Source organism: Ptychodera flava, chromosome 10 (assembly GCF_041260155.1).
Source record: "Ptychodera flava strain L36383 chromosome 10, AS_Pfla_20210202, whole genome shotgun sequence".
NCBI lineage: Eukaryota > Metazoa > Hemichordata > Enteropneusta > Ptychoderidae > Ptychodera > Ptychodera flava.
The window spans coordinates 23,081,412-23,107,827 of NC_091937.1; the positions used below are offsets into that span (position 1 = coordinate 23,081,412).

Consider the following 26,416-nt stretch of genomic DNA (forward strand, 5'->3'; position numbering starts at 1 on the left):
ACATTTAAAATATGTTTGTTAACAATGAATATCGTAAAATTTAAATGTTCCAGCTATGTTGACTTGATGCATCTAGATATCATGCATAAAACACATTGTTTGTGAACAAGACAGTCGTTCACGCGCAGTTCCAACGACTGCCTCCCTTTAAGATGAAACTTGAACATTGGAGCAAAACTGTATGATTGAAATGTTTGACTTGAAGGTATACAGTCACCTGTATTCTAAATATGCCCACATATGGTCAAAGGGGCGTTCCTTGGTATTCAAAATGCCCATGTGAGGGCCCTGTTTTTAAAAAGCGGCCACCCGCTTAAAATCTGTGATTGCTTAGATTTTCTCTTTCCATGGTAACTGTGGCAAAATTGGAACAGGTGACAGTATACCTTTAAAGGTCTTCTTGGTTTTTCATCTTTGACTTAACATACCTTGCTATGATCTTATGCTACTCTTCCTTTGTTCGTCTGCATAGCTATCGGTATGCATGGAACGAGTACGTTTAACGTTCAAAATACATTATCATAGTAGTCTTTGAAATACGGTATTTGCAACCAAATCTTGGAGGAAAATAAACGGACATGTAATAGATCATAAGCTGTGGTGACAAGACACGCTGTTCGATTAGTTGTATACTTAATTTATTTCGATAAATACAAAGACACGTCAATATTGATACAATTGATTTCACTCATGAAGCTAAATGCAAACATTTGACTCCTTGGATATACAGGTGTTTCTATTCGACGTATCAAAACTCTACCACATTCGTAATATTGTAGCAATAATACTTATACTGTCACAAAATCTATGATATAGAGGCCAATCTATACGTTGTTTTAGAATTTTCCCATTCGAAAATGCAAGATAGCGAGTGAAGGCTTTTCTAGTAAATACCAAAAACACTCAACTGCTCAGTCATTTTGAAACTTTGAAGCTTTTCGTTTAAATGAATCTATGTGCGTTTTCACCCTGACCGTAGAGGGAGCGCTACTACCGTTTACGATGTACGGTATTTCATAGTAAACACAAGGTGAGACTTGCATTTGTTTGAAAAAAAAGAAAACGTTTAAGGGAAGCCGAAATTATATTATCATTGCTTTTAACGTATCTATAGATAATTGACAATAAACATAATTATCATAAATATATTGTATGCTGTACTACCAAGTATTGTTGATGGCAAGTAGTAATCGTCACAACACAGCAGGACCCATAAATGTTTTATCTTTTGAGGTAAAAGAATCAAACAGGGTCTATTGGCACAACCCGAATATAATTGAAGGGATATAATCGCCATCTCATTGCGTTGTTATCATTTGAACGACAACCTGACGTACCTATTATGAACGCAACTACTGCCAATATATGATTGACATTTGTCAAATATAATTGTATTGCACTTTGTGCTCAGGTCGGGTTGATACAAGAAACTATAAACCTGCTTCAAGATGGTGTACAACAGAGCTGACCTTTGTCAAAATATTTCCTGTGGTAATGACACTATCGTTGTAAGCGATGTAATAAATTATTTATCTCTTACGTGTCTAGAAATGCTTGTAATATATCTTAAGATGCATGAATTACATCAAATATGCATGAAATAGATATTATACTTTACATACATGAAGAAGATCGTTTAATAAAATCTAGAATATCTATGGATACATAAAGTAGATCTACACATACAAACATGTAGTTAATTATCAGATATCACAAGTAGATATATTGACACATGTACAAGATCTACAGAAACATATGTTCATGTGAAGATACATGTATAGATATATATTATTTAGAGATCTATACAGACAGGTGTTATAGAAATTGTATCAATGCATAAACAAACTGTTAACTAAGACCATAAAAACATGTGATATCAATGATGTCATTCCATCCATCAAGAACAAAACATCTAATTAACTAATTGACACGTGACTAACACGTGACTAGATACGTCGAACAAAGTGATTTCATATTTTATATATTTCACAATGATTGAAAATTCTTACACATGTTAAGCCTACCGTGAGAATGGTAAGTTCAAAGGAAAAACAAGGATATATAATTCAAAAAGATCTAACATGCGTCGGTTAGAAAGGCAGTCAATTTATAAGAAAGAATATTGTTCAGAAATCTCATATTCAAACCCCTAATATAATACATTTAATTTTTCTGAAATTTCAAGAAGAAATGTCTAAGTATGTTAGTAACACATATGTTGTAATTAGTATACGTCATTAAATACATTGAATTCACAGTTATGTCAGAATCACTTTACAACCTCCTACATAAAGCATTTTCTTTCAAAAGACTTTAATATTTAAAGGACACCTTGTACATCATTTTCGTTCGTTGAACTTGTTTATGATCCAAAACTACAATCATTTGAAAAAAATACTTTAAGAATATGATTCGAATTCAGTTGCAAAGGCAGATGATTAACATGTACATATATTTTAAAGGAAATCGGTCACTGATATTTATTAGTTACTAGTGATTCATTTTCACTTGGATGCACTCAAAAAAAGTTTCCCGTCAGATCTGTATAGTGCAACTGTATAACGTTCATTCAAAATAGCCCATACACCTCTTTTTATCATCTCTAGAAATATGTGAATTTGCGATCATCTCGTGAAATTAACAACTTGCGACAGAGAAAAAAGTTTATGTTGAAATATTCACTGCTTTCCTGCTCTTTGTTCACACATTAAGCCTAGAGATATCTTGTTCTCTCCCGTGACAGTTTGTCAGTCGTAGAGCTGCTGACGAGGCAAAAATACATACAACGTGCTTCTCGTATGGCGTGCATTCATTTGAGGCACCGTCCAATAGCACAATCTCATCCTGCATCAATTCTGGACACTTCTATGTGCACTTTCTGCACAGCCTGTGTGGATGGCTAACATAACGGTAAGCGGAAATAAAGTTTGTCATTTTTTAAACGCCGATAAAACTGACGTCATTTATGTTCCTACAAAGTAGTATTATTAGCATTATCTCACACCATGAATACATGTTTGCGAAATGGTGCTTTCTTCTGCAAGCTTTGAGAGAGAATCTCATCGTATCCATGTTAAGTCAATGACCATATAACGTACATAAGAGCTGTGAAGCTCCGCGTACCTTTATGTACAAACTCAAGGGAAGGCGAAACTCCAAAGGTCAGTGCTGTTTATATCTATCACAAGGTAAAGTTTATCACGTTTTTCTAATGATCGACGGTAGGCGATTAAATACAGTTTATTGTAAAACGTCAAAAACTTCAAAGTGAAAAGCAACAAAGACAAATGATAATATGATCCTTTTCAATGATTGAATGTATTTTGCCAAGGAAGAAAAATAGCGTTCAGGAAAACTACGTCACATAAATATCACTGTGGAATAGAAGACCCACAATCGGATTAACCTTAAGGTAGTATGCGCCTCGAAAGTGAAAGACACCCATTTTCCCCAACCTTTCCTAAAAGAACATTTAAACCATTGTTTTTTTCAAAATCAAGAATAAAATTGGAGGGTCACGGTGCAAATTTTGGTATTTGGTAGAGAAACATACTATTCAAGATTTACCGATATTTGAAATTCAAAATGGCCGCCATACCTGTGTTAACTTTATAGAGAAAAATAAAATTTCCGATTTTCGAAAAACAAAGACGATGAGAAGTTTTTTAACACCAAGAGCTTTAAAATGCGCCCTCACAGGTGGTAGATCAGAAAAGAATTGTAAAAGTTTGAGAGTCCGAATATCTGTCCCCGAGGCGCATACTACCTTAATGAAGAGCACAGTGATCAATGCATGGAATACGATCGATAACTATGTAAACTTACTTACTTTGAAAATACGGATGATAAATACGCAGTAAAACCGAAACAAGATAACATCACGTCACATAAATACCCAGTATTCTCTTGAGAATGGAGGTCAACGACTGGTATCTGACCTGAATCAAAACTCCCTTCACACTGTTTCTACTTTCTAACTTCTGTTTTTGAAGAAGGGTGTGCGTTTCACGAAAGATGGAACACTTCTACAACCACAGAATTCACAACATGATATCAAGAAAAGTGCACAACAATTACGTGAAATCTTATCAGTTTTTGTCAAACAGGTTAGTAAACTACTTTATCATATATGTATATTTTAAGAGTTAATTATTACATTATTTGTCTAGGGAAATTCATATCATGATATCACCCTAAATATAATTTAAATATCACAATACTGGGACAGTGAAAAGGAGTAAAGAGTGTTTTAAATATAAAGTGAAACTGCCACTTTTAAAGTTTAAGAAGAATTTGTTTTTTTTATATAAATCTACATGCTGTACTTATCCTGCAAAGTGAAATGAGTAAATTCAAGAAATGTACAGAATATATGTACAGAATATCCATTGAAGAATTAATTGCAGGTGACGATTAAATGCGAAGTTATGCTGAAAATGGAGGAGAGAGAGAGAGAGAGGGGGAGAGGACAGACATACAGAAACAGACGGATACAGAAAGACAGCCACAGAGATAGACAGCCAGTAGTCACAAAAACATACAGACAGACATGCAGACTGACAGGTAGAGACATGCGGAGACAGAGGTTGAGAGAGCTGCACGAAGAGAAACCTGGATTTAATTCTGATACTTGATCATGCATTGTTAGAACTGAGCATAAGTAACAAGTACCCAGTATGGTCGTAGTGTTTTTAACTCCTAAACTAAGGTCGCTAATTTCCTCAGAAACCACTTACTGTACAGAAGTCTTGTGAGCAAAAAGGGAATGTGTATTTTAGAATTTATGAGTCTATAAAATATCCTGTTGGTAAAATTCAGTTCTCATAACCTGAATCAAACCAATAACAAACCACAAACTAATACATACATAAGAATGAAATGTTCAATTGTGCGACAGTTTTGTTAGTTGTGAACGAAAGTCTTGGAAATTGTCTTATGTCAGAAGTGTGTAAACAGAACGTTTCATTCTTCTGAAAATTCTGAGTCATACAGTAATGAAGTCACTTGCATTTCAGTTTTCATAAACATCTACGTAATCTTAAATAATCTGAATCTGAAATTATTTCCATCTTTACGTCTCCAAAGCATACTTTTCTTGACTAATGAAGACAAGACAACGAGAAATGAAAGTACAAGAGTTAGGATATTTGTTCTTCAAGCCAACGCTGTACGGGCCCAACATTTTCCTTCAACCACTTCACGTTTGCTTTTGTCTTATCAAGGGCAGCCAGGAAACTCTGACTACCGGCGACTCCATTGCCGTTGTTTATGTCGGAACCAATAACATGTTGATCAATAAAGTACTGCAGCTGTTGAAAATAAAACGAATAAAGTGTGAAATCGTGTTGGTGTTGATAAGGACAGTGATCCATTAATGATGTTGTGCTTTTCAAAAGTAAGGTTAAGAACAAATATTTTTACGTTTTCCTAATATTTCGATAAGAGAATAGAGATACATGATTGCCAAAGTACAACCCCTTTTCTCTCAAAAGATGTTCAGAAAAGCGATGAAATCGACAATAACCACAGTTTTAATTTAAGTTACACTGTAACTTAAAAGTCTACATTCTTTACAGTTTAAAGGATCACCATGGCGATATACACAAACTTCACGTATATACTAATAGGGTACAAATAATGTAGACTAGGGATCATACGAAAGTTAACAGCATCACGTACTTTTATGGAACATTTTAACAAAACAGGGGTGATTACGTGGATATTCAGTTGCAGTTCCGTGTTTTGGTCACAGTTGAAGGGTGCTGTGTATACTACATGTAACTGTTGGTTGATATGCTAACAAATTGGTATGCCCCTGTGTTGCATTACTAAAGTGAAATTGTTATATTTCCAAACAGAAAGGGTCAAAAAAATCACTGACCTCTTGAAGCTTGAACTCTGTAACAAACGATGATGTAATCGCTTCCACCAGCGGATCCATTTGATATAGACCAGCACCATATCTTTAAACAATATAAAAACGTCATCTTGTAAAAAACTGTTTCTGGTCCTTGACATTCAGCAAAAGTAATGTAATGATATCCTTTTTTTCCTTCTTTTTATTCCTAACAGTGCTGGTTTGGCACTATTGATGCAACAGTTATTGTCTTTTATCACTGGCCGCATAATACTTCCGTTCTCCGTTTAGCATATTTGGACATGCAAAACAGGGATATCAAGGATAGCTGTACTGATGAGTATATGTAACCAAACAAAAATAAAGACATGACGCGCAGGTCTTGAAATGATACCCAAGATGACCAGAATATCTTTATTGCCTTATTTATGAGTTCCTCTGCAGAGAGTGAATATCAATGCTTTTAAAACCATAATAACAATAGCAAATAGAATATCGAGACAGCCATTTCAAGAGTGCGTGATTCAACATTCGTCTAGATGATGGAACTTTTATTAATTAAAATTCCAATAAACAAATTAAATTACCTGGCTGACATCACGTTCCAGTTTTCACGAAAGAAATCCCACATAACGTAACTTCCTATGGAACTCTGCGACATGGCTTTATACACCTCAAGTGATTGAAGCGCGTCTATGTCGCCATTTTCCAGCGTCTTATCCAAATACCTTTTAAGTGGGTGAAAAGTAAATGCCTAGGTTATCAGAGACGATACAACTAGAGTGAATTAAGTCGGCACAGTCATCGTTTCGTATTTATCGTAAGTAACCTAGGTGGTCCTTCGGGTTACTGTTAGTCATAGTATATAGACAGAGGCCAAAGAAAACCCCCTTTTAGTTCGCGTCTTAGGGTCTGGGATCACTCATTTCTCCTCATACAGATATTGCAATGTGTCCAAGGCAAGCCTTCATTTGCGTGGGACAGTGGCAGTCCAACGCAAATTTTGAACTTTACTCTGTCATTCTCTTCTACAGTAAAGGTGTTCAACTTTTTAAAGAAGAAAACAGCATAAACGTGAAAAATTAAAACAAGAAATGACGATACTGTGCCAAGTTAATGGAACTTTCCAGTCTAAAGTGTTGCTCAGGATCCCCAAAACACTCAGGTAATTTCAATAACACTAATTCAGCTATTTCATAAAATGTTATTTTTTATAGATTTGTTTCGTTATATCGTGTGAGAGTTGTGACAATCTACCTGCTGAGTATCCAAAGTTGGCGGGAACACGTCAAAGTCTCTATGAAGACCTCCTTTTCTGAAGCCACGTTCGATTCCTTGTACTTTTGCCAGGCAAAATTCCACTCTTCAATACCGCCCGCCGCTATTCCACCACAAATAACGACTTTCTTTAAATTTGGAGCAATCCTGTAAGTTCCACAAACTTAAAATAAGACAGAGTCTATTACATATGTATGTATGTATGTATGTATGTATGTATGTGTGTGTGTGTGTATGTGTATGTATGTATGTATGTATGTATGTATGTATGTATGTATGTATGTATGTATGTATGTATGTATGTATGTATGTATGTATGTAGGTATGTAGGTATGTATGTAGGTATGTATGGATTGATGGATTGATGGAAGGATGTACTGGCATTTAAATCATGGTAAAATTGAAATGATTTATAAATCATATTCATTTATTTGCATCTGTTTTAGTCCTTTGTTGCTATCAATATTTGTGTGATGTACACATTGAAAATATGTTAATTATGACGTATACTTACGCCTTTCCTTGAAACATCCAATCATCGAACATTTTCTTTGCTTGTACCATACAGTCACGGTGACTGTAGCCGCATGACACCCTTAATATCAACTCTCGGTGATACCTGCAAGATTGACAGCAATTAGGATGACAGGTAGCGCCCTCTACCGCTCGTATTGCATGATTTCAAACGTTGCATAACTTCAAACACATCCTGACATTAGGAAATTTGCCGTTTGAAATCTTATCAATTATCATAACAGGAAGGAGCAAACTATAAACTGCCTACAAAGATGGAAAAAATTGACCAAAACGTGTGAAAATTTATTATTAAAACATATCGACGAAGTACTTTTCACTCCTAACTTGAAAATAAAATAAAACAAAAGGGATGATAATCAGAAGGAAGACCATTTAGAGGTGTCAAAGCGTGATATTTAGACAGGGTTTAGATACAGTGAAGGTGACTTGGTATTTAATAGCTAAATCTAGCTAATTCAAGGATACCATATCAAATAGATTTTACGAAAGAAAATATTTTAAAGTTCTCTTATGCAAAGTATGAATGAAAATCTACTTTTTGATTTTCTACAAAGCTGATTGAAATTTCTATTCCTGTCTTCTCTGACGGAAAACAATAATCAAATCACACAAAAACGAAATAGTTGTAACGTAATTGCAATAACTACCGTTCTAACTGAAGCCCAGTATCGTTCCACCCTACGTAGTCATACAGGTTTTCAGCTTGCTTCAGCATGTATTTCTGCGAGGAAAAAAACAAAGTAAAGTAAGTTTTTTTTAATTCCATAACATTTAATCATTTCTTCATATTAGCATACAACGAGAGTGTATGCCGATATTGCGAATCAAAAAGCTAATAAGAAAATATATATACATACATAGAGAGAGAGAGAGAGAGAGAGAGAGAGAGAGAGAGAGAGAGAGAGAGAGAGAGAGAGAGAGAGAGAGAGAGAGAGAGAGATTCGACCATCTTTACTTTATGTCATTACAAGACAGAAATCAACGCCGAGGACACCACAACTTACCTGAAATGCACCGTAGGCGGAGGTACGACTCAGTAGGCGGTCAAGGTGCCCGAGATTTCGCAATGCGGCCTTCCAGGGCAGGTAATCGGTTTCGTCTTTCAGGTAGCGGGTTAACTTGAGCCCAATCAGCGGGTCCAACTCCCCGGCACGTGCGATATTGAAGGCGTCGTCTATCATGGCAGCTTTTTGGCAGACAGAAATCGCCTAGCAACAAACAGGGACAGAGAGATAGTGCAATGCAATACAATTGATCGATGTATTGCGAGATGTTAGTAAAATGAGGTTACTATTGTGTTACTTTCCCTTTCGTGATCTTAGGAAAGAGAAGTGTAAGTATGATAAAGGAAGTTCATAATTTGACTTTGTTGATGGGAAGGTTTTGAAAAAAAACGTTCCCATCGGCCATTGTGTTGTTGAGTGAAGTCATTAAAGTACTGATCAATAACAACAGACTCAATATAAGAGAAATGCGGGAAGTAAAGAAAAATAATCAAAATAATTAAAAAATCAAATGTCGATTTATTATTGCAATTTCCCTTAATGTTCGTCTCTTCAAGTAAGTGTCACCACTAAAAACACTTGGACTTGAAAGTTTTTTTGTCATGAGAGTTACTTGTATCTGTTGTCGGTGCTTACTGTATGTTGAGTGTTTAGCTGATCAATTATCAATTCCCAGTTTTTCAAGTCGTAATTCACCCGATAATAGAAAGCTTGATTTGTGTTTCCGACAATCCACTCGTCACTGGCGACATTAGTGATATTCAGATCGTCTGCAATGTACAAGGCAAGGAACAAAATGCTTATATTGTTTGACATATTGAAAGATACTGAATGAATGGGTGACCATGCATATATTCGAATTAACCCGGTTTTAGGCAAATTAAATGAAACCATCGCGAGAAAGAATTAATGGTCATGACCATTTATTCATTCTCGCGTTGGTTTCATGTATCGTGTATAAAACTGGAGTCGAATAATAGCATGGTCATCCATTCATTCAGTATCTTTCAACATGTCAAACAATACAAATAGTATTTCGTATCAAACAAAATTCAGGAAAAATGGCCGACTTTGTCCCTCTAATAACCAGAATAATAAGAATAGAAAGGAAGAATATGAAATCACTGATAATTGTTGATTGTTAGTGACAAATATATTTGTGAAACGTATTTTGCCAAATCGACAATCATATGTAAAAAACAGCACAAAATTAGAACTCTGTGCCATACTATGTGTTGATATTAAGTGTTCATGCTTCGAATTCCTTTCTATACTCGGCATCAATTGAAGAAAGTCCGTTTCTTTATGAATAAAAATAGACTTCACGAAAAGGAAATTGTCCATGACTTGATTCATAATTCATAGACGTTGGAGCGGTCTTTCACTCCAGTGTCTATGCATAAATGCATGAATCAAAAGGCAACTTCTCTGAGAGGTCATTTGGCTCTGTAACCGAGGTACATGAACATTTAAGCTGCAAGCTTTGTGTGAAAGCCTTCAGACAGTTACTGACCTTCGTGTGTCTTCAGCCAGGCGGTCTGCGGATTTTGAAAATTCGGCTCACCAGCACTAGTGTAGGTGATCGGAACTTGCCACTTGTATCTAAAACGGGACATGGTGTTATTATTTTTTTTAAAATAGCATAGTCGAATACTTTGTAATATGATGCTAGAACATGCTTTGAAGGCATGCGTTACGTTGACATCAGACTCTGGGTGAAAAAAACAAATGTTATGATGTTTCCAAGCACTACGAAACACGAATTTGATCAACGTCAAAAGCATTGAATTTCCCATTACACACATGGATTGAATGTCAAATACAGGCCTGTAGAGTTTCACATGACTTCAACAAGTTTACAGCACCGCCATGGTTCAAGAGAAAATTATTTTTTAAAATCCTAAAAATCAGGATTGCCCTACACTTGATTTCTCCAAAAGTATGTTGACATTTTATCTACCATGAACTTAAAAAATAACATAACTTTACACCCCTCCCTCTACTGACTCGAAGTAGACAGGCGTTTATATTTTACAAGACCAAAAATTGAGAGCAAGTAATCCCATTCATTGCCTTTCCCACAATATTTGACATGTGAAAAGAAAGCAGCATAAAAATCATCGAGGAAAAACATAGTCAGCAATTTCAGTATTTCGTTTCCGTTTTTCTCTGTTAATTTAGAGATGGGTAGAGAATAGTTGATTCTTACAACGAACAGCACAACAACGGGTGTAAAATTTTATATCTTTCATAATATGTTAATCATAATCTGACATTAGAGTTGATCTTCAAATTTGACCAATTTGCATACGAACGTCAGAACGGAGCACTTTAACTATCTTTGGATTAATGTTTAAATGAGTAAAAGGTATCATAGGTCTATGTAATCAAATAAAGAACCGTTATTATCAAATAACGAAAGGTTTCCGAAAGACTTGAAAAGGCAAATGTCATTCATGAAAAATGTTTATCTTCATGATTTTCTGATAATCTCAAGAGAAACACAAATATTAGGAAATTCGGTAAATGTACATACACGAAGAAAAATGTTCTTAAATGGAGACACCCTGAATCATATGACAGAAACATTCAAATGCCATTCATCCTCTTTTTTGTTTCCTAAGAACTATTATTGACAATCCATGGAGCTTTAGTTCCCATTCTGCTCATAAAGTGCATTACAGTATTTGTCGAGAAGTAGCGAAATCATACTCCACGATAACATTTTATTGGCCATGCACGCAACAAGATTAGTTCGAGATCATTGATGCACAGCCTTGCGTTCGACGAACTTATCCCGTGCTATATCTGTCAAAGATAGATGTCTTCGACCGGTAAAACTCTAGAACTGTAAGAACAACAAATGGCATATGTCTTTTTTGTGTAATGCTTACCGATAACTGCAAAGACATTTCTGTCTTATTCACTTACCCGTACGGAGATTCCCTGATCGTACCATTTGTTCCACTGTCCATAAGGAAGTGCTTTTGAGTCACGGTAGCAGTGCCCTTTTCGTAATCCCTTGTGATTGTCACGAGAGGATAGCCCATCTGTAGCAACCAGGTGTCCATGACGTTGGGAACATCAATGTCCAAGCCGTCCTCCTTGGCTGCCTGTTGTCAGAAACAAAAATCAGCTATGTACAGACAAACTAAAACATTTGAGGTCAACACATTCTATCAACAGATAAATTCGATGTGGTAGGGGCAGTGCTCTACTTATAGTGAATTTCAAAATAGTTTGGAATTACAACGTGCTTGGTTGATTAGAAAAACGTTTCTGGCGATAGAAAATAACGCCAACTGCGTCAATTGGAAACGTTCAATTTTGACAGAATTTGCAACAATTTAACCAAAGCAACGTCCACTGCTCTCACTTACAAAACACGTTCAGCGTAGGAAATGCCAATTGTTTTACCGACCTGTACACACTGTCAATACATAGCTGTATCGAAAATAAAACATCGTTAGCGGTCTGTGCAGTTTCATCGCCGGGAAAGTGATAAAGGCAATGTAAGAATGTTCAAGCAGTCAGTGTACGGGTGACTTTTTCAGTGGGAACGCTGCAACACTGACGATGTTGACTGTGGCTCAGTGACGTCGCATTTGGTTAAATTGTTGCAAAATTAATCGCAGGAGAACTTTCATAATGAATGCAGGTGGCGTCATTTTCTATCGCCAGAAACGTTTTTCTCATCACCCAACCACGTTCTAATTCCAAACTATTTTGAAATTCACTGTAATAAGCCGCTGTCCAAAGAAGTTTATTTGGTTGGATGTGCCAAGTTACCACCGTGACGTATGTTCTCAAGACTTACCCATTCCATTGCTTTCCACAGATCTTCAGAGGTCGCACTTCCATATGCATTGTCTATTAGGTATTTCTGTCGATTTAGAATGCATGATAAGATATGATTGGTTGCGTTACACAGATAAGTTTTTTAAGGTCTTTCTTGTGTCTTTAAAAATCGACCAAAAAAGTCCTTGTCGATCGAAAAGTATTGCCTCAAATGATGTACTATTGGAAAACAGAATGCCCTATATATAGTATCCTCTTAGTTTGATAGCGTTAACCGTGAATCAAAGGGTTATAAATTCATGTCCGCTGGCTAGAAGAGTCAATTCAGTCATTTAATCATTCATTCAAGGCATATTTTCGTTTGTTCATTCATTCATTTATTCATTCATTGTCTCTTGTCAAAGAAGACATGCTTTTAACTACTAATATATATTGACGTATAAGGCATTTTTTTTTAAATTTAGTGATTGCAAGAACTTTATAAGAAAGTAGAAGTACTCACAAAGAGTCCTTTCTTGAACGTGGACTCTCCAAGAAAGTAGTACATCATCTTAACTAAAGCAGGACCCTGAAATAGAGATATGCATGCATGGCGTCAATGGATACTTAGAGGAAACAAACATTAAACCTACGAACAGTTTATTGTGCATAAGTTTGACTGTCTTCTTGTGTGTTTTAGAGACTCCTCTCCTCATTATTTAAAATTTAGGCGATGTTTTATGAGAAATAGGGTAATTAATCAATGAATAAAACGATCTGTGTTAGATAGCCGTCGACATATTTAACTGGAATACCAAATCCATTGATTTGTATGTCAAACGCGTTCTTCCTTAACTTCATGGCCCCCATTAAATAATAAGTGTATAGTATTCGGCGAGTATATAAAAGCCATGGCCAATTTGCACGGGGTGATCTTGCGTGGCTGAACGGTGTTCTTGTGAAATGGTCTCGTGCAGCTACTGGCATGCTTCAATGACCAATCAGAAGTCACTTATTTTAAAACTACACCGGATTCATGTATTTTTGTACTGAACTTGACATTTTGCATGTCGCTGGCCCTAGACTCGTACATCGGTTCATTTGAACGTTTATTCAAGAAAAATATAGAATAGATGAGTTGGAGTTTGCCGCAAGCGTTATGTTAAGGAAAATAACAGTAATTGCTGAAGGGTGTGTGACTGGACTCAGAAAAAAAGTATACGCTCTAAAGATTGCATAGGAGGCGTTCAGTTCGTAATGGATTGATTCATTCGTGCATATATTGCCAGGGTAGGTACGTTGTAAGTGACCCTGGTGGTGTGTGACATTTTAAAGAGATGGAGAAACAACACATTGTCTCGCTACCCTCCAATAATTATTCAATGAAACCTCCCTCAGAGTGCATCCAAGTATATCTCAATTGACAGCAATTAATTCAGAAGTTATCTGGCTCGTTCATATTTGAGTCAGCCTCTATTACAGCAGCTGATGGTTTCCCGTTTATCACGCTTTCTTGCCCCTATGTAAAATGGACAGTAAGCTAAACCAATAAGTAACCGGCTGACTTGGAACTCACTTCATAAATATAAATTGGCTGTTGAATATTTCCTATCTTGACGATTTCGATATCCTTGGCTTTTGGTCTTGATGAGTCACCAATTTCCTTCTCTGGTTACGCATTGAGAAACGATCAACAATACACTTGAACTCATCTTATGTTTCTGTGGTTTGTTGTTATTTTCACCCGTGACACCGCTAACTTTCCATTTGATAGCAATTAAGGGAAGCTAATTAAAACGAGAGTCGACTAATACCCTTCAATTTCTAGTTTTCTACAAAAATTTACTAAGCAGCTATGGATGCAGTGTTATGATTTTTTAGCAATGCCAGGTACATTATATGTTGATTTCATAGATAAAGAAACCTGGTTAGGCAGGCTAGATCTCAACAAAATTTTACATTTTATGTTTAAAAACCTCATAGTCTTTCAACGGTACGAGATAACAACAGCAATCACTGGAGCCCTTCGGCAAAACGTAATTGCAATCTTTTGCTAAATATAGCAAAGAACTGGCATGGAGAGAGCAAACGGTTAAATATCAATAGTGAGATCTCTTTAACGATATTGATTCGATAGCCCTATTTGTATTTTGCCTTGGGTAATTTCTTAACCACGTCTCTTGGAGAAAGTGATAGTGTCTTTAACTGCGAATCAATAGGTAAATGACCCCGAGTGCCTGGGAAGAATCAGTCTGCAAAGATACTTTGCTTCCTCAAGGAGTTAGTTACTAGTAACCCCCTTTGTTTGCGTGGCCTAGTAGATGAAAACGCCAAGTCAGTATTTGAACGTTTATTTGTATGATATTTTCTTTGTAAACAATATATATATATATATATATATATATATATATATATATATATATATATATATATATATATATATATATATAATTAAATATGCGATATTTTAAAATTTTGGTGGTAGAAGTTCTAACTTTTTGCAATTATATATATATATATATATATATAATTATTGTTTGATATTTTCTTTGTAAACATATTTATATATATATTTAGTACATTTTTGCAGAAAACTTTTTGCAATTATATATATATATATATATATATATATATATATATATATATATATTTTCTATGCATGTAAAATCACAAAGGTTGGTCAAATATATATCATAGAAACAGAAATTACGTACCCTGCCTGCATAATAAATATTGCCACGGGCATTGTGTCAAAATGAGAATACTAACGTTAACATGAATGGTCATGGATGTGACTATCACTTGAAGTATTGGTGATCGGTAAATCTGTATTTCATGCAACTGCACACAACTTTTTCAATTTTATGGATAACACGATTGGAACTAATTTGGGATAACTTGATCTTCGTATTTTTCAAATTTCTCAAAAGTGTTAGGTGACCTTTGGCTGAAAGTTGCAATATTACAAATTACTCATAAAAACAAAGTGTATAAGGTAAAAAGAAAAAAACAGATGAGCCTACATTTGCAGATAAACCGACATTACTTTACCATTGAGTTATCCAAAATGAGTTCCAATGGTGTTGGATATGTTTCGACGGCGAGAAAACAAAGTTTTGAAACGTCATCTGCAGCAGCCATGATTAGCAGCGCTATCCGTGTAGCCGATACTTTAGACCTTGCATCTGAATTTACGAGTAAATGGCTTAGGATTAAGTCGTACATTGTGCAACCATACAGACGAGTTTCGAAAACAATAATTACTTTACAAGATGTCGCGCTCTAGGGGGAATACTATGCTCCAGTGATTGCACTGGCGATCATTTTAGTGTACATTGATTATACAATGTATCAAGTTGAATTATTGACGACATCGCACAGACAGGAAATGAGGTCACGCTCGCGTAGGATTTCAGCTTCGAAGTCAAGGAAACCAACTAGGTCCTATATCGCTTGTTGTGTTGAACATTTGCTGTTTTCAGCATTAAAAATACCCACTTCGTTTCTAAAGGAATGTTAACTTTAATGCATGAATATTCAAAATCAGACTTTAAAAGCAACAGTTTCTAGAGTTTGTCTGAATTTTTTGCTCACGTGTGTGAACACACGTGAGCATATGTCGCAGCGATGTCTGTCTGTCTGTCTGTCTGTCTGTCTGTGTGTCTGTCTGTCTGTCTGTCTGTCTGTCTGTTGTTCCGATTTCATATCTCAAAAACGGCTGATCAGATCAGAATCAAATCTGGTACATAGATTCAGTTTGCAAATGGCAAGAACTGATTAGTTTTTGGTGGGTCTGGCTTGCATACCTTTTGCTCATTTGCATAATTAATGATTTTAGAAAAAACGGATATACATTAAAAAGGACTGCACACAATTTGATGAGATTTGCTACAAATGTTGATCACACCAAGATATATCAGCAGTGGGAAGCATTAAGGGATGACATGAAAGATAGTTGCTAATTTGCATATTTAATGAACTTTCCTAATCGGGGATATATATCTGATGTGACTGTATCAAAATTACCAAACTAGTATGTATATTGAAGACACTATAATTTAACATCATTGAAAGTCGTTATGCATTTTAACTTCACCCAATTTCCAATTTGCATATTTAATGAACTTTGCTAATTAGGGATATTGACTGGACCATTGTTGATGAAACTTGCTACATGTATTGAAGCTACTATGATACAACATTCTTGAAAGTCATTAAGCATTTTTACTTCAGCCAATTCCGAATTTGCATGTTTAATGAACTTTCCTAATTAGGGATATATATCTGAATTAACTTGATTGTAGTTGTTGAAACTTGCTATATACATCAAAGATACTGTGATATAACATTATTGAAAGTCAAAAGACATTTTTACTTCAGCCAATTCCTAATTTGCATATTAAATGAATTTTCATAATTAGGGATATATATCTGAATTGACTAAATCAAAATTGATGAAACTTGCTATGTACATTAAAGACACCATAATACAATATTATTGAAAGTCATTAAGCATTTTCTCTTCAGCCAATTCCTAATTTGCATATTTAATGAACTTTCCTAATTAGGGATATATATCTGAATTGACTGGACCAAAGTTGATGAAACTTGCTATACACATTAAAGATACTATGATACAGCATTATTGAAAGTCATTAAGCAATTTTTCTTCAGTCAATTCGTAATTTGCTTTTTCAATGATCTTTCCTCTGAGATTCACTTGATCAAAGTTGGCAAAACATGATATGAACATTGATGATTATATCAGGTTAAAAAATTATCGAAAGTCATTTCACATTTTCATGTCAGCTAATTTACAATTTGCATATCTAATGAGCTTTCACAGTTCGGCATATATGGCTTGAAGGACTTGGCCAAAGGTAATTACACTTGCTATATAAAGTGGTGATACAATGACAGCAGTCAAAGAACTTTAATATTTTCATTTCAGCTAATTACATATTTGTATACTTCATGACCTTTTAGAATTCATCGGTGGTGAATATTGTTCATTATGTTGATCATAATACTTTCAATGAAGTTGCAAACATGTGGCAAAGGTTCAAATTTACACATAACTCTAATATATAATGAACACGTGAGCATTTTCAGTTCATATCTGTTTCTGCATAAGTTATACTAATAGTAGTAAGGGAACGAGCATTAGGAGGGGGCGGACGAGAACATCGGCTTGTTTTCATGCTCTCTCCCCTACGACGTACGCCAAAGTTTTCAGGGCCCCCTCTGTTGGCAGGCAAACTTTTGATGGCCCCCTCCCGCAAACATAAAAATGTTGAACCGGCTGGCACCAACTTATCCCATAAGCTCCTACTGTCATTCTGTATTTATCTGAATGTATTAAACTTTACACTGTAGTCTTTGCAAACATTTGTTTTCCCCAGTGCATTCTCCTAGCTTTGACAATTGACTTCGATTTAATCCTCTCGAGTAAGACGATAGAGGTGTGCAACAAAGACGATATTGAAATTGTATTGAAAGATATCAACATTTTAAACATACATATGAGTCTACTAGGCAAACAATGAAAATAATTAATTGAAAACTGAGTGATTACTTCAGACTAGCTGATCATTGTTATGACACTCAATTTAGACTAGGTCAAAACTTGCCTTTATCGAAAGTACGTACAACTGCAGCACAGTTTGCAATCTCATTTATGGGTGCCAAAGTCTGGAACAACTTACCACATATTGTCAAACAATGTGCAATTGTTACAAGATATTTATTTAAAAATCATTAAGACAGCATCTCTTTAGTGAAAACCAACATGTGTGAATATTTATCTTTATTTCATTTAAAATATAGAATTTTTACTAACAATTGACATAGTTAGCCCTTTAAGACAAATATTGCAATGTAAATTTCATGAAAATTTGGCCAGGCTCGATTAACTCTAAGCTATTATTCCTGGCTCCAACATTGCCTCATTTCTCGTCATTGCGTAATGAGAATTGCATATTTGTATACTTGTATTTGAAATTGGCAACAAAGTAAAGTAAACATATCACTAACCTTCTGATAAGCGATCATATCAAAATTGTCAAATATTTCTATTGGCGTGCTGACTTTCTGATAAACCGGATGTGACGTAGACAACGAATCAAGAATGAAGACATTGTGTAGATCGTCGGTTAAAAATTGCTGATCTGTCTGAAAGAGAAATGATAATCAGAAATTAATAAAGTATACAACAGTCCTTGTTCAATCAGTAATAGATGTTACAATATTACGTTGTTATGCTGAATTTGTTTTTTTCAGCGTAATATCATGCCAAGATACAATTATCACAAATGTTGCTAATTGGGGAGGTCATCAATGTGCTCTCTTGCGAAAAAGTGGATAACACGGAGTGGTGAACTTTTACTTTCAATATGAATAACGCGACACTGGTTATCGGGTCTTATTAAACTTGATTTACTGGTAGATTTACCGTGTTGACATCATATGGATTAACCAGCTTCACATTTTGATCGTTAAGATTTTCTCTGTTGAGACAGGCAAGATTGTTCTGTAGCTACGATTTCTACCCGAGTCTCACAATAACCAAAAGGTAAGCACTTGTAAATCCGTAAACACATCTTCCTTAGATGGAAAAAACTGAGTAAAATTTGGAAAGAGGTGCAGCAACTAAAACACAATGCACTGAGACAATAAACTCGCCGTCATTTTACAGCAGATCCCAAAGTGTCTTAAGCGGTATTGTGTCCTGTGCGCAAGACGTATGCAAGCGCACAGTTGGACATACAGCGACACGCTGAGATATTTACCATGTAAAAATCCGGATGTACATGATCTACAGCCTTCAGTCCCATGAACGTCGCGAAACTTTCCTTTAGCCACAGCTCATCCCACCAGGCTTGAGTTACTAAATTGCTATGCCACTGCAAAAGTCAGAGCAAAGAAATTAAAAATCGAAAAGATAATTTTAACTTTGTTCCTTTATAAAGCTTGGTGTTAGAATATAGAATATGTGTACCAAGGCATTCTTCTATGGGATTTGGCGTTTGCGAATATTCAATGTGGTTGTTGGCACTTTCCCCGCGCACCTTCTTGAGAAATGATTAATAATTCTGTTTCTAATCCATCAAAGCATGTCATCGTTTCCGGATCAGTTCCATTATTCAGATCTGTATGTGTCGTTCTTGTTGCCCATCTTGATATTTTCTCTATCGAAAAATATATTTTCTGTCACAACGCGTTACACTGAGTGTCACATCACGAAAATTTGCATAACCGATACTGTGTTTAGTCCATTGATATGAGTTACATTGTTACTTAATCTCATGAACTTATAGTTTTCGCGCGGTATACACGTGATATCCACTCTTCTATGTAGTAAGCTCTCTTGTAATCGTGTATGTAATCGGCACACTGTACCCATCTTCTTATATGATCCCATTGTAGGTGTTAAAGGGATACTGTCACCTGTTCCGATTTTGCCGCAATTACCATAGAAAGAGAAACTCTAACAAGTCACAGATTTTAAGCGGGTGGCCGCTTTTTAAAAACAGCGCCCTCACATGGGCATTTTGAATACCAAGGAACGCCCCTTTGACCATATATGGGCATATTTAGATTAAAGGTGACTGTATACCTTTAATGATGACATGTATGCATTGAGCAAAACTGATTGGAAGATGTTGCCTCGTTTACCTGGTGGCTTAATTCATGGCCAATAATCAACGCAATCCATTGTTGATCTCTACTTGAAGACGTCCCCTCCTTGTAGAGTAGTGCCTTCTCTTTGAATGTGTTCAAGCCCCAGTTTTCCATTCCGAATGCAAGGAGTGTCGGTAAGGCAATCATATCTATGGGAGACAGAGAAGAAAGTGTTTGTGTCGTCTGAGCTAGATCGATGCATCAAGTCTTTTCACCACCACACGAACTTACACAGCACTTCAAAAACAACGTTAACGTCAAGTACGAAGATGAAATTAAAGGTATACAGTCACCTGTAATCTAAATATGCCCATATATGGTCAATAGAGCGTTCCTTGGTATTAAAAATCCCATGTGAGGGCGCTATTTTAAAAAGCGGCCACCCGCTTAAAATCTTTGATTGGTTAGATTTTCTCTTTCCATGGTAACTGTGGCAAAATTGAAATAGGTGACAGTATACCTTTAATCAATGATACAAATGGTAAATAGTCGTGAGGAGCTGATGACGCGATAGATAGAAACCCTTTGAAAAACAATCATTTCTTGAATAATATGATCATCCTATTATCTTACCCATCTTCGGCAGTGAGTATGGTATCGAAGCATAAGACTCAAGATACGTGAAAATCTTCGGTCCAATGTTCATAGCGTATTGCACCTGATCCAGCGCGCCTTCGCGTGCCCATACCCTGAACTAAGTAAAACAGAGAACAACGATAGCGTGCTTAACAATTGAAATGCCTACCCATTGTCTGGAATAGGAGGTTATAGTAAACAAAATGACGTTGCTTTGCTTCTTCAAATATTCACCAAGTGAAAAGCGAAGTATGTTTCGATCCGTTTACTTTGGGAATACAGCTGTTTGAACGGGCACCTGTATGGTAGGGCCTCAGATTTGCGCCCTATAGGATGTGAAACACTCATTATTTGCAGCTCCAAATTGATCTACTCTGGCTTAAGCGCTTGCCAACTTGTGATCAAATGTGGGCAAAGTGACATTGACTCTAAATTTCAAACATTTGTTAGTTTGTTTTGATACCCATATGCGAGCAACAGTGACATGGTCACTATTTTTACGTATGTGCTAGCTTTTGGGACACTCATTCCGGAAAAGACTCAGCTTTGCTCCCTATAATGAGAAGCATTCATTATCTGCAACTCAGATGTGATTTAATCGTCAAACCTACGGATGAAAGAATTTAATTCCATTTCATTCTTGCAGTAAATTTCACCCTTGTTCATGCCAGTCTTAAAATAGTTCATTTTCAAGTACATGTATTTATTACCTTTTATACATTGTCATCGGATTTTAGGAATGACGGATAGTTTGGTCACGTGACAAATATTTTCAGATCTACTTACATCTACTCTCCCGTGATTTGATTTGTACGTTTCTGTGGAGTTAAAGTCACAGACGATAAAGGCTAGGAGATAGGTGGACATTTTGGGCGTGGTTTGAAAATGTGTCGTTATCCAACCGTCAGACCGCTCCTCTCGACCTTCCGGTTCCGGTAACTCGGGCATATTTGATAAAGCGATGAACTCACGGCGATGCACAATACTGATGCTAAAGTTAGTTTTGTAGCTGGGTTCATCAAAACACGGAAAGACTCGTCTTGCGGCCACAGGAGAAAGGAATGACGCTGCTATTAACCTGTGAAAGTATAAAACATGCAGACTCCATTCTTTGATTCTTTTATTCCTTAATATAAACAATTCATTTACGAGAATAAAGCATGTTTTGACACCAAACATATGTTAAACTATAGTAAAAGTCTGCCCCTTAACCACTCCCTTTGTTCTGTTTGTTAGAAAAATAATGGGAGCGTAAATGACACATCATAATAATTTTGAGGCAAATCATAACAATTTTTAGATGTTCTGTAATGTGTCCACCAAGAGCCAATTATCGTTACCCTGTCTAACAATGCACTTTGCTGTGGTACTCCCAAAGCCATGTATTGTCCACTGTTGAACCTGACAACTTGAGGATACTGCATATAGCTAGTCAACAACGGCTGCTCACCATATGACTTTGGGTGTACAACACAACCCACGTGGATGACACATAGCCTTGACGTCGTTGAAGGAACTCACGATCGAATTGTGAAACGTTTGGCGCCTACTTCATGGTGTCATTTATACCGTGCGGTACAAGGCCCGTGGAGAGACGCAAACTATTGTAGTTCACGATCTTTCAGTGAGTGCCACGTGACACGAGTGTTGAAGATAGCAAAACAAGTTGTATAGGAACGTTCACAATCATTTATAGCTTATTTTAATACAGAATTGTAACAGTTTGAAGAAAAATCATTATCTTTGTTTTATAACAATTCTTCTTTCCTTAAAATGTTTAAAAACAGAGTATAAGCATAACAAAGAAACGCATCATGCATAATAAATTGATTTGTTTTTGTATATGAATCCAACTGCGGACAGAAATTCAGTTGCTAGCGATAACATTCGACATCGTGCACATACATGTGATTTTTGCAAATTGAACATGAGGCATTTCGGCATATCAACAAATCGTCTTTTACAGAGAGAACAATAAAGCTGGCAATTACAAAAGAGTTGCTTCTTATGGAGCTGTAAAGGTGTGAAGCACCAGTCTTCGAAGACGCCCAGTCTCATCCGAGTCAGTCAGATAAACACGTGACACAAGGGGATAAAAAAGGCATCGACAATTATTAGAGAAAAAAAGGTACCCGGAAGGCGATGATTCATTGGTTATAACATGGCCCGCCTCACAATCACTGTAGTTACAAAGATACATGCAGCACACATTGTAAAAATTCACAGATCGGTCAAAGGGATATGAAGGAATGGACCAAAGATGGGATGCCTTCTAGACTGTGATGGCTATTGAAAATGCCCGATGCGTTCACCGTGGAGGTGAGAAGTGCGATGCTAATTATTTAATTCGGCAACAAGCGTAAGCTTTGACGTGACAGGACTCCAAAGTTCACGTTGACTCCAAATCTTTTGTTGACAGTTAAAATGTATAGTGTCTGAGGATGGCACAAACGTATTTAAAGCGGAGCACATTTAGGAAACAGCAATTGTTTCGAAAGTACTCGTAATAGAAATCAAATTCAAATATATTTGGTGTTATTGGTTTCTTTGCTGCATGTCGTGTAACGTTCAGACATATCTTGTAAATGTAATTAACACTGGAGTTGTAATGCGAATTCCCAATAAAGTCCATATCATGATTCGACAGATAGATTCCTGAATGTTCTCGTTTTGCTTCTGGCTAATGCTTTCTATCTTGGATAACTTCAACTGTATATATACAGCTTCTGGGTAATGGAAAAACGCTGGCCAAGTCATTCCAATCACCATTTACGTGGCTATTATCTCTAGCGAAAGTAATTCCCCAACACAGAAACAAAAACGTTGCCTGCCAGTACTCTCAGTAATTCATGCACTCATTTCCGTCTACATCAAGAATATTAACCGCATAATTTCGGCAACATAATGATTATTCTTTCGACTTTCATTTCTCCGTCTCTGTTTTCAGATTAAGAGTACGAGGTAGTTACATTCGGATGTATATTTGAAATCATCATTGTCCATTACTGTTTTTGTATTGGATTCAATCAAGCGATAAGCTGTCTACAATCCCGGGTCATTAATCCCCTGACAAGCCAATTCCTTCAGCCTCCCATTTTATAAAAGCACATGATTATTCCCGCTAGGCTTTATGGGATACCTCTCACGGAGTTGTTCCTCGGTCTATCAGTTCGTATATTATTGCATGCTTAACTGTGCTGATTTTAAACAAACATACACTTGTAAATGACTTTTATGGTACACTATCTCTCCATCCTGAAAAGAGAGTATTTTTCCAAATCGATCGTACATCAAGTTGTTCAATTTTGAACTGAAATTTGGAGAATGTTGACTTTGTGCCTTCAAAGCAAAGGTCATTGGTCGACAAAATCATCAACTTCACCTGATTGGATATCGATTACTGAAGTAAAGGACCTATCTGATTAAACAACTTTTTATCACTGGACGTTGGATTGATTCGAGTGGTTAAAAGTACACTACTCAAGGGTCTAATTGCTGAAAAAATAGACACTCACTCGCACACCAACTTGATGGCGATTGACGCGCTTTTGTGCAACAAAATTTAAAGAAATCTAAATAGCAGGCTGGGTCTAATACATGGCAATTTTAGATACATTAAATGAAATTATATGGTGATCTTATGGGTGAAATAATATTATCAAGTCTTTAACGATTTTGCTTATTACGGTAACACGCGACTCAAAACGTAAAGTTTAAAATGTTTGTCCAGAACTTTCCTCAACGAAACTTTGACTAATCCTTCAGATTTAAAAACTGAAAACAAAAATTTTGATTCAGCTTGCAAAGTTTGGAATTGGGGGAAAAATTAATTAAATGTAAATATGCAAGTTCATACACATTTTATATTTTACATCGCCGCTTTACCCTATGTTATCTCTATGGAGAAAAGTGATTTCTCATGTTATAATATAAGAAGACCTCCAAAACTATTTGTCAATAGGCTTCAAAATTAATCCACAGAACATGTGATGAGAAAGTATTGTAAAACTTCTCGGACGGTGTCAGAGAAAAAAAACGGTTCCTTACATTGATTAATATTAGTTAGATTCGTAACGCAGATTTACCAGAAACAGCAAATCTGGTCATAAAGGTCAACATCTTTTTAACTTTTGGTTTTCAATTCGATGTTAATTATTGTAGTTTATTTGAGATATAAATTTCTGTCAGGTGTACTGTATATCATAGGCACATACGTTTTTTAAATCTTCAAACTATAGGGACCCAAAGACACATGTTTACAATTCAGTAACCGCAAAGTGAATTCTATGTGGGGCTGTGTCAGCAGGGGGTTTCCATATCGCCATATATTTAACACGAATATAGAACAATGAGTTCGAAGAGGGTAATACTTGGAGTTTTTCTTCTGTTCATGGGTATCATGTAAACGTGACAGAAAATCCCTAATGTCATTCAAGATTCGTAAAGTACCTGATATGCTAGTTAACAAATTATGGGTCTTTACAAACTGAAATCTGGGAATAAATATTTATATTTCGTCAAAAGTGTCATTCACTCTCTTATGTCATCTTAATCCGATCATACATTTTTACAAAAGTAACAAAATAATGGAAGCATGTTGCATTTATTAATGTTGCATATTATTAACTGGAAAATATTGTTACTGACGAGTGATATCAGATACGTCACATGTACTATTAGTACGGCAATCTTTTACAATATTTGTTAATGTTTTTTTTCCAAAACTAATAATATAATATGATTGTTTTGCCTCGAATGACCTTGCTTACAAATATTTAGTTGACAAGAAACGTGATGATTGGACATTGGGATACGGTTTGCAAGGCCAATCAAACCTTCCTGGGTAGTAATGAAAGTTCAACGATATATTTATTGAAAATTGCTTTTTTCATCTCGGAGACAGGCTTACCTTAGCTTTCCCTTGTCATCGATATAATTTGTTTGGTAAATTCCGTACCCGTTACTGTCGCCGATTGATCCACTGAAATGTAACCGTAGAATATATTCCTCTCCCTCGACAAGTTTGCTGTTAAGTTTGAAAATGACGTAATAGAAAGCAACGGAATATGTAGGTTTGCCAACGATCTCCGGCGTGTCGGGGTTTCTTTTTCGCCGACTTTCCAGCTTGTATTGGGTGACTTCGATGTTGTCACTTTGTAAAAGAATAAATTTGGTCGTTTCAACGCACTCAAAAGTGATTTCGACGTATCCTCTCAAAACCCGTTTTTCGATAAATAGTTGCAGTTCTAGTTTGTAAAACTTGGGCGTGATGGACGTCGGCAGGCGCCAGCTCTGCCACAGCGGTCCAGATTTGACCGCTGCCGCTGTCACTGGCGTTTCGGTGACGGTCGCCACGTCGTCGCACTCCGGACGCTTAATGACGAAAATGACTAACAGCACTAGCGCCAGGCAAAGAAGTAAAATAGCAATGGCGAGAAACGCTGCTTTGTACTTGCTAAGGTACAGTCCGGTAGAGTGCGTGGAATAGCCAGCTATATGTACTTCAATTTCCTTCGGCGTTTTGTCCGCGTAGTTCAAGTTGTTAGCCAGGTGGGTTTGGGTTTGCGTCGGTGAGTTCGCCATGGTGCCCAGAGCTGACAGACGTCGGTCGTTACCTATGCATTCAGCGTACGAGACAAGGCTTGGAGCACAGTTTGCCGGCCCTCCAACATTCATGCAATGACCGTCATCCAATCGAAGCTCATTT

The 26,416-nt window shown here is 36.3% G+C and overlaps 1 protein-coding gene across 1 annotated transcript; it reads right to left on the minus strand.

The window, feature by feature from the left end:
• Nucleotides 1–879: 879 nt before the first annotated feature.
• On the minus strand, nucleotides 880–26,416 carry LOC139142268 (aminopeptidase N-like). Its single transcript, XM_070712149.1, has 18 exons — nucleotides 25,619–26,416; nucleotides 21,496–21,787; nucleotides 20,707–20,827; nucleotides 20,128–20,282; nucleotides 19,242–19,355; nucleotides 18,487–18,624; nucleotides 12,977–13,042; nucleotides 12,494–12,559; nucleotides 11,608–11,789; nucleotides 10,190–10,278; nucleotides 9,313–9,446; nucleotides 8,677–8,880; nucleotides 8,320–8,393; nucleotides 7,650–7,754; nucleotides 7,115–7,282; nucleotides 6,445–6,585; nucleotides 5,882–5,963; nucleotides 880–5,309 (listed from the first exon to the last, which is right to left on the minus strand). The coding sequence occupies exons 1-18, from the start codon at nucleotides 26,383–26,385 to the stop codon at nucleotides 5,139–5,141; spliced, it is 3,069 nt and encodes a 1,022-aa protein (XP_070568250.1). The 5' UTR covers nucleotides 26,386–26,416; the 3' UTR covers nucleotides 880–5,138.